Raw genomic sequence first — 13,516 nt, forward strand, 5'->3', positions numbered from 1 at the left:
ACTATCTATTTTTTTCTCTTCATTTGACTCTCTAATCAAATTAGCAAAAATATTTCTCTTCATATTGAGTTGCTCATTCCAACTGACATTCGTTTCCCACTCTCCAAATTCCAATAGCTAGGTTCCTCTCTAAAAATCTACACTCTCTTTCCACTCCAACAGCCTTTCCATTTCACACTACAACAGACTCTCTATTTTGCACTTTCCATTTTGGGCGTGCACGTGGGATCCACATTTGGCAACCCAAACTCGTTTGCCAATTTTGGAGAGTGTGGGTGAGTATTTGGCAAGTTGGATGCGATAGCCTTGTAGATAGCAACTCTGTTGGAGCATACTTTTCCAGTAGACTTGTCAAATTTTGGCTAGGAGAGTGGAATAGTCATTCTGTTGGAGATGCTCTAACCTAAAAGCACCTCTCTCTCTCTCTCTCTAAACAGGCGCGAGAAGGCCCTTGGCCAACACGAAAACAAGCACAACGTGTCTCACGGACAGGCTTACTTTACGAGAAAATGTATACACTTTACATTGTTTGCACATGAGACGATCATAGATGCCCACCCACGATCCAATGACCAAAAGGATGATGGCTGACAACAAGTAAACAGGTACATTATTAGGTCCATTATAAATATACCTTCATAACCAACACTTAACTTTAGATACAGCATATTTAAGTACATACTCAACGTGTCATGTTACTGCAGAGCACGAGTCAAGGCATTATTGTCCAAGATTATTTATATTTTTTCGTCCATTCGTGTCGACTACGACTGCGAATGTTGGCCACCAATAGCAAACACACTGCTCGGTCGTTCAGCTTTGCACGGGAACGACCTTATATGGTGATGCCACAAGGTGCAGTTGGTTCTTTCTCCTGAGCGTTGCACCCATGAGTATGTCCATGTCAATTTCATCGGACCGCATTCCGTTTGGGAGCCTCCAGTCGATGTAGTAGAGAAGGCGTGCAACAATAAGCTCCAGCGTAATCAGCCCAAAGTTATCACCGGGGCACCTTCTCCTTCCGATCCCAAATGGCAAGTACTCAAATCGGGAGCCTTTGTAGTCAATCGTGCCATCCTCAAACCTTTCCGGCTTGAACTTCTCTGGATCATGCCAATACTCGGGGCTCCTTGCCATAGCCCAAACATTGACCATGACCCTAGTGCCCTTCGTGACCTCGAACCCATGAATGTCGCATGTCTCTCGACAAAAATGGGGGAGGAGTAGAGGCGCCACTGGGTTCAGCCTCATGCTCTCCTTGATCACCATCTTAGTATAGTGTAGCTCGTCCATCTTACCCTCATGATCCTGTGGATGCTTATTGTCAAATACTCGTCGCACCTCAGCCTGTGCCTTGGCCATTACCTCCGGATTCCTCATGAGCTCAGACATGACCCACTCTGCAGATGACGACGTCGTCTCCGTCCCTGCAGAGAACATATCCTAAATGAAAACAACTACATGAGCATGAATGAAAAAAAGGACTGAAACATCTAGAGTGATTCAAACGCTAAATCATTACCAGGATAATTGCCTTGATGGTTGTCGTGTCGATGGGGAATTCAAGATCCCCCTCGTCCCTTATCCGGAGGAGGACTCCCAGAAGGGAATCACCTCGCTGGGACTCACTTTGAGCTATGATCTTTTCTAAGACGGTGTCCATCCGCCAGCGTGCTCGCCACACCCTGCGCCTCAACCCAGTGAAGACGTCAATGAACCACAGCGATGGGAATAGGTCCCCAATGGTGTAGCCCCCGCTGACCTTGAGGGCCACATCAAGCGCCGAGAGGAACTGCTCCTGGAGATCGCTGCTGCAGACCTGGCCGAATGACGCCTTTGTTACGATCAAGTTCGAGCAGGACAAAAGCAGCCTGCCGAGATTTACGGGCTTGCCGCCTTGGCCAGCGGCTTGGATCTTCCTAACGAGGGACAAGATCTCTTCATCCCTGATGGGTGCGAACTGCCGCACCATTTTGGAACTGAGGAGCTCCACCGTGCAGAGCTTGCGCAGCGTCCGCCAATAGGGGCCGTATGGCGAAAACACAATATCGAGATTACCATAGCAGAAGATCTCTGAGAGCACAAGGCTCGGCCGCGATGCGAAGATGACATCCTTTTCCCGGAGCACCTCCTGCGCTGCCGCCGGCGAGGATATCACGACAGTGTCGATCTGGCCCAATCGGAGGAACATCACCGGGCCATGCTTCTTGGCTAGGTCCCGGAGAGCAACATGCGGATGCGACTTGACGAACTGGAGGAGGCTTCCAATCAAGGGGAGGTTCCTTGGGCCTGGAGGCCGCCTCTTCTTGGAGTTGCGGCTGAGCAAGGTCACCAAAATTGGCAGGGAGATGAGGGAGAGGAAGATAAGCGTCGCTGCACTTAGGTCCATGACGATGGCTTGATGAATTTTACTTTGCAGTTTTGCCTGGGAACGAACAGCAAGAGTTAATAAGCTTTTGCCGTGCTGTCTCAGAGATATATACTGCTCAACTCTACACTATAAACATCACATGTCGATCATTTTCCAATCACGTGGTATGACAAGCTTAAATTTGTAGACCAAATGTTGCGCGGAAATTTCCAATATGACACGGACGTTGCTGGTGTTTTGTCACTAGTCACATGATGGGCCCCGCTGGATCAATCTTACCTCGCCTTCTTTCTTTGACTCATTTTTCCTATTTATTTTTCTCTTTCTTCCCCTCCCTGCAGATGTGCTCCACTAGGGGACCGATTTTTGACTCGATAGCTCAAGAATTGGAATTGCATGCCTGCTGGCTCCGACACAAATTAACTTACAACATAAAGAAGAAAGAGAGATCAGTATTCTTGCATTGGCCAAAAGCCCAAAATTAACACATGAATACAAACCGTGATCACTTATTCCTAGGCCTCTTCGACACGCCTTACCTCTCACATGGTTGCAGGAGTCCAATATTTAAGTGCGGACATGCACGGTGAAGATGTTGAGCAGTAGTCGATCAAATCGTGTATCCCATCCGTAGAAACTTATAGTGCGTATAGCATTTGGAAAAGGTCAAACTTTGTAAATTTTGACACAATCTTACTATTATTAATTGGAGGTTACTTTTGAAGCCTTCAGGTGAAGCCACCTAGGATTCCTAGATGGACACTTTAGAAAAAGAGAGGAATCCTGAAAATTCTGAAAAAAAGCAAAACATCCGATCATCGTCGATAGATTCAAATCATCATAGCCATTAGATCTATTATGTTTTCTAAAAAATTACCCACCTATGCCATTATAAAAATAGCCTAAAGTAACCTCCTAAATCTATATATAAATTACCCACCTCTACCATTATATAAAATAAACTAAAGTAACCCTAATCTTCATCAAAATTACCCACTTATACTATTATAAACAATATTTAAAATAACCCCTAATTTGCAACTGTATTGCCTACCACTATTACTTAAAAACTTAGTGGATGAAAATATTATAGAGTGCATACCTGCGATCCAAAGTGAAAAGTTAAAGATTATAAATATGGATGAAAATATTATAGTGTAATTACTAACTAAAATCTATCACAATTGGATGAAGATATTAAATATATATACATAAGTATTGTGTTCGAATATTTAACAAACGAGAGGTAGCCTATGGTAATAGTTTTGTAGCAATGTAGTCTCATTTATTTTTCCATTGGAGACTCCACATTAGTTCGCACGAGACAAGCTAGAAAAAAGAGAGACATTCTCATAAAAATTAAAAACATCAAACGCCAATCCTGTAAACTCTAATAATCATAGCCATTGATCTATTCTATTTTCTAAAAAGTTACCCACCACTATCATTGTGAAAATATTCAAAAATGAGCTCTGAATGTATATCTCAATTACCGAGCTCAGCTATTATAAAACATAATCTAAAGTAACCTCATAATCTTCATCCAATTTACTAATACACATCATTATAAAACATAACTTAAATGTCATTCTAAAATTTTATCTATGGTACCCACGTATGTCGTTATTAAAAATAACCTAAAGTAAACATCTAAATCTTAATCTAATTATCTTCATGTGCATCATATAGAAATGTCAAAAAGTAAACTAATATATGATTCTAAATTACCTATTTATGTCATTGTTAATATAAAAATACTAAGTTAAAGTATATACACATGATGAGTGCCACCATTTAGACCATTTATACATATACGTGCGGAATCGATGAAAAACATTGATTTGTATACTAAACATAATGTATGGAGGATTGGAGGTGTGATACAAAATGGAAAAAGTATGAATATGGATGAAATAGTGTATAGAGTAATTATTAATTAAAAATCAATCACAACTGGACAAAGATAGGTATATAAGTATTATGTTGAAGTATTGGAAAAATAAGAGAGTAGTAGGTAATCAATTTTGATTATTAGCTAAGAGATTAATTTCTAAATAATTTTCAAATACAATAGCTTCTAAAAACATTAGCCTCCCGCACAGGTTGATGGACTAGTTAGTCAAATTATAATTATATTTAGTTCATAAATGTTATGCCAATAGATCCATCTTTCAAAGAGGTCTCATAGAACACTAATATTATAAATGTTAATTTGAATACATTTTATGTGAAACTATGGTCAAAGCATCTATCTTAAAGACTTTTTTAAATAAAATGAGTCCTATATTTCCTACGGAGGAAGTTCTCAAAACAATCCAACCGTGGAGGTTATTAATTATAAGGACACGTGTAGGCATGATACGTTATATAAAAAGTTTATACCTTTAGTGCAATTTAAAAGTTTGGTGACTGACAAAGACAACAGAAGCACATGTTCGATGGTGCACTCTAAATTCTGAAAATATATGATGGTGCAAACCAAATGGAGGGAAAAACTGAGGAACTGAACACGTGTTTGGATTCTCAAACCAAATTTTTTTGGAGTATGAACTCGCAGTCAACTCAAGATATAAAATAGATGAAACTATTCTACGAGGTACGATCTGACATTATAACTTCTCTGAAAAGAGAAAAGTATAAATAATTGCAAATGGAGCTTCAGCAGTGGCGGTTCAAGAAAGGAATTGTCATGAATTTTGGGTGATGCTGCCATATCTTACATGTGGATGTTGTACAAGCGGACAAAGATGAATTTCCACTGTCTACCGGATTATCATCTTTAATTTCCACGGTCAGTAATATAAACGAATCCATTCCTATTTACCGCTGCGTTTGTAACTCGTCATTTGCTAGCGTAGCATGTTAGTTCGCCAACGACCTGTATATATTCCTTCTTGAAAACTTTATGCTAGAATAAACAAGTCTTGGCTGAAATCCTAGATGGTGCACGGTGCTAGCACACCGGCATCAAGTATGGGGTTCCATCTCCTAACATGTGTACTACTTTGTGGAGACGTTGCAACTCCGCTGATCACTCCAGTGGTATGGGGCTGATGCTAGGACGCGGATAAGATGATGGATTCATGATTAGGTCCTGTTTGTTTGAGCTTTCCGGCAGTTTCTCAGTGTGAAAAACTAAAAACTCAACAGTGATCTTCTCGTGTTGCTTCCGAAAAGCTGGTAGCTCAGAAGAGCTGAGTTTATCTGGAATGCTGAAAAGCTTAGTTTTGAACTTTTCGTAACTTTTTGAGCTCTGAAAGTTAAACACATCTTCTGACGTGCATCTACGGTCGGATTGAGCTGTTCTATTTTTTTTCCTCGCTGCGCTGTGCATCTAGTAGTGGTAACGACTCGTTACTTGCATATATCTGGTTGAACATGGTACAAATGTAAATGTTGTAGCTAGCGCATGCTACCGTCATCCTACAAAGCCCTCATTGTAACGTAGAGAAATGAATCACGTGAGTTGAAAGCCAAACCAACGTGCACTTGACTAATAACATGAGATCCTACACGTAGCTAGTTTTTCTATTCTTTTGATTGAACTACACGTGACTAGTGGCTGTCCATCAGTCCAAGGTAGAATTTTCAAACCCAATCAAATTGGAAGTTAACACTGTATTTCTCCATCTATATATATGCTGGGTGCACGCCAACGTACACCACAGATTCATAAACCAAGCCAGGCCAGCAGCTATAGGCGTAAATAACTAAAGGGGTGTTTGGATCCCCGGGCTAAACTTTAGCCCTTGTCACATCGAATGTTTGGACACTAATTAGGAGTATTAAACATAGGCTAATTACAAAACCAATTTCACAACCCCTAGGCTAAATCGCGAGACGAATCCATTCAGCCTAATTAGTCCATGATTTGACAATATGGTGCTACAGTAAACATTCGCTAATGATGGATGAATTAGGCTTAATAGATTCGTCTCGCGATTTAGCCTAGGGGTTCCACAATTAGTTTTGTAATTAGCTCATGTTTAATCCTCCTTATTAGTATCCGAATATTCGATGTGATACGGACTAAATTTTAGTTCCAGGATCCAAACACCCCCTTTCGGTATCAGCCTAGTAGCTAGTGCTTTCGGCATCGATGCGTCCGGCCTGGCCACATAATTTCGCAGCAGCCACCTAGTAAAAATTTTCCGGTGGTTTGACACGAGCTAGCTCGAAATTCGTACAGCAGACATTAAGAAGGGCGGGTCTATCATCTATACGTCAATGCGCCGTCGGAGGGGCCTGTTTAACCAGCGCCCGTCCGCTTGGACGGCTTCTGGCCATCCATCCCCGACAGCCCCCACCTTCCCCTGAGCTTTTCATTTTTTAAAAGTTTTAAATTCCGCAACTTTTCATTTTTAAAATATTATAATTTATAGACATAACAACTTCGATGTATAACTTTATACTAATAATTTTTAAGAGATAATTTTTTAGCACAATTTTGATGGCATGCAAAATTTATACGTACAACTTCTACATACAACTTTTAAAAGGACAACATCGAACTTTCATTTTTATTTTTAGTAATTTATAACTTATACATGATTTATACATATAACTTTTTTTTAACAACTTATGCGATAAATTTTGCAGTACAACCTCCTAATATACAGAGTTATATTAATAACATTTGCCATAACTTTTAAAAAATATTGTTAAATGATTTATACACGTAACCTATACACAAACGATATTTACTTGAATAAAAATGATATGAAAAAAATGAATTGGTAAAAAATGGGAAAAAAACAACACATTCAGCTCAATGTTGCAGTCCTACTGGGCAGCAGCAGCGTGGGCGATGGCCCAGGCCCACAGCACTGCGCGTCCACTCGTCTCGCGCGCTAGCGCACTCGTCTCGCGCGCTAGCACCACTACTAGAGAATACCGGTTCGTAGGGTGCATATCTTCCGAAAATGCATCCGGGATTAATCCGTCAAGATAAAAGGGGCGGTCTTTTATCACGGGTCCCTGAACCGGTATATAAGACCCTCTTTTAGTCCCAGTTTGTAAAACCAACCGGGACTAATGGGGCTGCCACGCTAGGCGCTGGACAGACCCCTTTAGTTTCGGTTGGTGTTACAAACCGGGACTAAAGGTCGCCTCTTTAGTCACGGTTTGTAAAACAAATCGGGACTAAAGTGCGTGTGTACAGCGCCATGCAGGCGCCTGCATGGCGCCTATAATTTTGTGCATCACGTACCCCTTTATTAGTTGAGAGTTTTTTTATAATTAATGAAATCAATCAAACTATATACTTATACAATTAGCTAGAATATGTACAATTTAACTACTATATACTTATATATTTAAACGAATCAATTTAACTACTATATACTTGAGCTAGTATATGTACAATTCTTGATTAGTGTATATATATATATATTACAATTAATTCCTGGCTAGCTAGCTATATAGCTCTAGGATCTTGGTCGAGGTCTTCCCGTCGAGGTTTTGCTCGGTGCTTCTTAATTTCATCCACCGTAAGAAATTCTCCTTGTGGATTTATCACCTCGTCCATCAAGAATCCTACGAGACTTTTGCATATTGTGTCTATTCTTTTCTTCTCCAAGATCTTGTCTCAGATATTATGCATCTGTAATTTGGAAGTGAATAATGTTACACGAACAATTAAATATAAGGAGCTAGAAAACAATTAACTATTAATAGTTTTATTTTATATTACGTACTTCCTATTTTTCCTGCAGCGTCAACCTAGCCTTGTGTGACAAAAAATTATGCATGTTCTCACAGACATAATACCCACATAGATTATTCCATTGTGCCTGTCTTAAGCACTTCAGTGTGAAAAAAATAAGTTATAAAATATTCATCATATAGAATGTACAAAATATGCAAACTTCATACGTACCAGGAAGTTTGTGTCCCATGTAAGTTTTTCTTGAAATGCACCTTGGCGTCGTTTTTTGATAAATTGTTTCCATACCCTACGGATTAAAATAATGAATGATATAGTGTTAGGCGAAAATTTAGGAAACACACTTTTGTATTGAGATAAAGATCCAGAATTATTAATTACAAGTGCAGAATATCTTGAATCTCTTGGTACTCCGCTAGTGGTTTCCTCAAGGAATCGAGGACGGTAACTCGACTTCTATTAGGCTCAATTACTATTAGGATCCAGTGGTAACTATGTACGTAAATATTCATTAATCAGATAAGGAAAAGGAAACTAAGATAGACGGTATACGTACGTACAAACACTTACTTGAAGTTGTATGGAAGTAGTATGTAGCTCTTGCCACCTTGAAGGTCCAGCATATTTAAACGTTCCACCAACGTTTTATCTACAAAATCTCGTAGTTGGGTTTGGTTAACTACAGATGGATCCATGAAGCCAACATGCAAGTATCCTTCTTGTCGGCACTTCTCAATTAGCAGCCTACATAAAAAGGAAGACAAAGTTAGTAGGGCGACGCATACATAAAAAATAATGATATGGTCCAAAATTTATATATAGATAAACCGATACTTACAGGGCCCAAGTGCTGATGAGAGAGACGTCTAGGGCATCTTGATGGTACATTTCGTATATATCTTTGAATTCCAGCCAGAGACATTTCTCGCCTTCATCGTAAAAATCTATCAATTTTACCTTAAGGCCGAACATGGAAGTCTGGTCGGCGGATGTCTTCATGTACCATTCATGGAATTCGTACATCTTTGGTGATAGGCTCCCTACCAACTCAGGCCTTACCAGAGACTTTCCTAGCTCAAATGTCCATCTCGGTTGAAATGCCTGTGAAGCTGCTGGCTCATGACCACCTAGCTCTATACATTGATCAAGTCCCACTCCAAATCCTTTCATGAATTCGAATACTTGATCTTGTTGAGATTTGGGCATTGCTGCTATCCTTGTAGCGTCTCCTTTTGGTAGATGACGAAGGCGGCGATCAATACACTTGAAGATGACTTTCCTTTTCTTTTTTCCCTATAGTCATCGCCTCCTTGGTTGAATCTGACATATTTTGAAAAAATTGTAATTTAGTTGGATTAATTGTTGGTTGTGGCTCCATCTCCCTTGCTTTTTTTTGTTCAGCCCTTTTCCTGAACAACTCCTTACATTCTGCTTGGATTTTGGACCAGCATTCCTCTTGAGTCATTGCATTCCAGCGTTCCTTAGGAGTCACTTCAGGCTCCTTATTTGTTTTCCTCTTTTTATGTGCTGGCTTGGGAGCCATTGGTCGCGACTTCTTAATCGGGTCTCCAGCAGGTTCCTTTCTCGGGGTTGCAGGTACTTTTCTCGGGACTGCTCTTAGTCCCGGCGTCGTCGGTGATCGGGGAGGACTGTTGTTGTCATCGTCGCTGCCAGCTAGATGTGGAGATGGAGACTTTGATCGAGCATGCATCGACGACGGTCCTGGTGTTGAAGGTCCCAGTGGTGATGGTCCTAGTGATGACGGTCCTGGAACTGACCGTGGTGGAGAAGTTGGTCTTGCCATTTGAGGAGATGGTTGCGGCTCGGGTTCTTCCGGGAGGGGTACTGCCTCCATTCCCAGGATGATGATGTAGCGTTTGCGCCATAGAATGATACCTCCTTGAATCGCATCTCCTAGTGTCCTTTCCCTAACGCCTCCCGGGAGCTGGAGCTCATAGCCTTCATATTGGCTATCAATGAGCTGCTCTACCGAGACACTAGCATAGCCAGGTGGAATCTCCATGCCATGGCTCACCTGTGTTGCCCAGCTTGGTAAGGCACTCGCGTACACTACCTGTACATATAGCAGAAATAAAGATGTTATTAAACTCCAATCCTGAGGCGTGGTGGATCGATGGATTGAGAAGATTATTGCATAAATATTAATTATGTATAATAGTATACCTGAACAGTCAGGTGCCGACTGGTACATGCAGCTCACATGAGTTGCGTTGCCTGATGAAATCAACAGCGAACTGTTGCTGGTCCTGTGGATCGGGCTGTGCTCCTGATTAGGAAAGGGCCACTTGACGATTGACTTCATCATGAATTCTTTGTTCTACAGATTGCACTTGAGATTCTAGGTTGCGCCGCCAGCTCTGCTCAGCCCGATCCTTTCTTCGCTTGCGGCTTCTGTACGAGTCTCTTTTTTTTTTGAAACCGTACTTCCACGGAATGATCCCGAACCCGCGAACATGTCCTGGGTGCTGAGGATTCCTGAGGGCCAATGTGAGCTCATCCATTTCTCGATCCACCACCAAGCTCCCAGCCTTAACATCTTCAATGTTCTTGGCGAGTTGTTCGGCCTTGAGACGCATTTCCTCAGTTAAGATCACCATCCCATCCTCTTGGCTTAGTTTGCCTCCATGAGAAAAAAACCAATTTTTAGCTCTTTGGTTCCATTCATGAGTTGCTGGTACGATACCCTGTTCGAGCAGGGCTTGTTCCATCTTGAAAAATTTGGGCACTGCTGTTTTGTAACCACCTCGCCCTAGCTTATGGTGCTCTTTCTTACGACTAGCATTTCCATCATTGGTGTTGACTTTTTGCTTACCATCATGGCTCCTCTTGTACTCGACAAATGCCTCCAAGTGGCCGCTCAACTTTGGAAATTCGTTGAAATTTGGAGTTTTGTCCTCCTTAATGTACTTTGAAACTAGAAATTTCTTGAATGTTTGAAATTTTGTGGCCGTCTTCTTCAGCGTCCACGCTTTCACATCCTTTTGAATATATCCACGCCTGACCTATTCCCACAGCATATCCTTTTCTGTTTGTGGCAGCGCGTCCGGATCATTTCTTTTGCCTCTCCATTTTGTGAAGCTGATGGGCACATTGTCCCTTACAATTGCCCCGAGCTAAGTCACGTACTTGTTTGCCACATCGTCGGGAGCAACCGGTCTGTCGTCTTCTGACACTTCTGTGATCTCTAGCTTTTGCGATCCATCCATCACCATGGTTCGACCTCAGGTCTTCTTAGGGTTCGCCAATCCAGACGGTTAATAATTCAAGATTTGTTAATTAATACATAATAATAAATAAGAAGACATTCTAAATGGGGTAAAGGTTATAAATGATATATACCTCGGCGATATCTTTCGCCGCGGCAAGGTTTTGCTCGGGCTCTTCATTGCCATCGGCGGACATGTTGAGGTACGTGTCCGCCTGGTTACTCTCTTCTTCGGTGTACGTTATGTTATGATCTCTACCAGCAATAACGTCCTCCAGCATGAACCTTGCATTCTCGTCGTCTGCCATCTCAACTAATCCAAACACACATGAAATCATAATTACATGTACGTTAAGGTATATAAATGAAATCATAGAAACGTACACATCAAACCGTACACGAAATTAAACTTACATGAAAACTTACAAGAAATACACAAAAAATCTTGAATGAAACTTAATTACATGAAATGTCTTTAATGTATTACAAGTTAATGTACATACATGAACTCATAGAAGAACAACGTAAAACCATACAAATTTATACTAATTTCTACTGAATTCTATCAAAATTGAAGCGTAATTTATTTATACAAATTTCTACTAATTTATTGGAATTTCTATAAAATTTCTACTAATTAAAACAATTTTTAAGAATTTCTACCAAATTTTATAACTAGAAAAAAAATAAAAAAAAGCTTGCATCACTGCCTTGCATCACTGCCAAATTTATTCTAACTTCCTATACAATTTTACTAATCCAAAATTTTCTACTAATTTTAAAACTAGAAAAAAATAAAAAAAGGCTTGCACCACTGCCAAATTTATTCTAACTTCCTATACAGTTTTACTAACCCAAAATTTTTTATTAATTTTATAGCTAGAAAAAAATAAAAAAAGGCATACATCCCTACCTTGCATCACTGCCAAATTTATTCTAACTTCCTATACAATTTTACTAATCCAAAATTTTCTATTAATTTTATAACTAGAAAAAAATAAAAAAAAGGCTTGCATCACTGCTTTGCGTCAGCAAGGTGCGGGAGCCTAAAAGACAGCCGGGTGCCGGGGTTTTACGAGCACGGGCGCGGCAGGGTCGACGACGCACGCGAGGGTGGCCATGGTGGCAATGCGCGCGAGGCGGCCGGGGACATGCGTGTGGACAGAGGACGGCACGAACGTATGGATCGGCGAGGATGGCTCTCTCTCGCTCGCGGCGCAAATGACGCGCGTACGGCTCTGTCGCTCGCAGCGCGGAGGACGTGGTGCCGGATGGAGGGCTCGCGGATCAGGGCTTGCGGTGCGGACAGAGGATGGGTCGCCAGACGGAGGAGGGAGGATGGGGTGCCGGACGGAGGAGGGAGGACACAGGGATGACGTACAACGGCGCGGATGGAGGCGGAGGACGATGGCGTGGATAGAGAGGAGGCGGCGACGGGGATGAAGACTACTGATGGTGACGCGGACAGAGGCGGCGGTGTGACGCGCGCGGAGCCGGTTACGGAGATGATGTGGAGGCTAGAGAGGAGGAGTAAAAGTTTTGCTAAGTTACCCGAGTCCGGAGGGGGGGAGGGGGTGAGGGGGTGGTGGGGGGCGGGGTAGAAATGCTTGTTACTTTTATCCACCCCCACCATTTATCTCGGTTCTTCTTCTTACAAACCGAGATAAATGCTCAACCTTTTTATCTCGGTTTGTAAGCAACCGAGATAAAAGGCCTGTCCTATTATCCTGGTTTTGAAACACCCGAGATAAAATGACAACCTTTTATCTTGGTTCGTAACTAGAACTGGGATAGAAGATCACATCCACGCAGGAATTAAAGTTACCCTTTTGTCCTGGTTCTAATTACAAACTAAGATAAAAGGGGCCTTACAAACCAGGATAAAAGGTCCCTATCCCATTTTCATCTCGCTCTTCTTTTTTGGAAATATTTTTTTATATTTTCGCTAGATTTCATGAAACTTTACATATTTCAAACATGCAAAAATATATTTAATTAGCAATTATATTTACAATAAATTTGAATGACTCATTAATTCTACACTAGTTATATTACCTTCTTAAATAATTATTTTACTACATCACTATGATCAAGAAATTATCAATTAAATAATTTATAGGCGTGAAAACTTAAATTGATGTATCAATAAATCTTCACCTCAACTAATTTAAGAACACATGAAATTGTATCAAGTAGTACACAAAATTAATCATAAATGTGAAGCAAATTTAACGCCTTACAATGTATCATTAAA

General features: G+C 41.0%; 1 protein-coding gene across 1 annotated transcript; it reads right to left on the reverse strand.

The window, feature by feature from the left end:
• Nucleotides 1-543: 543 nt before the first annotated feature.
• On the reverse strand, nucleotides 544-2,456 carry LOC101772065 (cytochrome P450 99A2). Its single transcript, XM_004973081.3, has 2 exons — nucleotides 1,523-2,456; nucleotides 544-1,443 (listed from the first exon to the last, which is right to left on the reverse strand). The coding sequence occupies exons 1-2, from the start codon at nucleotides 2,387-2,389 to the stop codon at nucleotides 814-816; spliced, it is 1,497 nt and encodes a 498-aa protein (XP_004973138.1). The 5' UTR covers nucleotides 2,390-2,456; the 3' UTR covers nucleotides 544-813.
• Between the last annotated feature and the right edge of the window lie 11,060 nt (nucleotides 2,457-13,516).

The sequence above is a fragment of the Setaria italica genome, chromosome VI (genome assembly GCF_000263155.2).
Source record: "Setaria italica strain Yugu1 chromosome VI, Setaria_italica_v2.0, whole genome shotgun sequence".
Classification (NCBI taxonomy): domain Eukaryota; kingdom Viridiplantae; phylum Streptophyta; class Magnoliopsida; order Poales; family Poaceae; genus Setaria; species Setaria italica.

Bases quoted from the DNA above. Each gene is read 5' to 3' on its own strand.
- LOC101772065 (XM_004973081.3), bottom strand. From the start codon at position 2,389: ATGGACCTAAGTGCAGCGACGCTTATCTTCCTCTCCCTCATCTCCCTG. The intron at 1,444-1,522 runs GTAATGATTTAG...GTTTTCATTTAG, and splicing joins CCATCAAGGCAATTATCCTG to GATATGTTCTCTGCAGGGAC.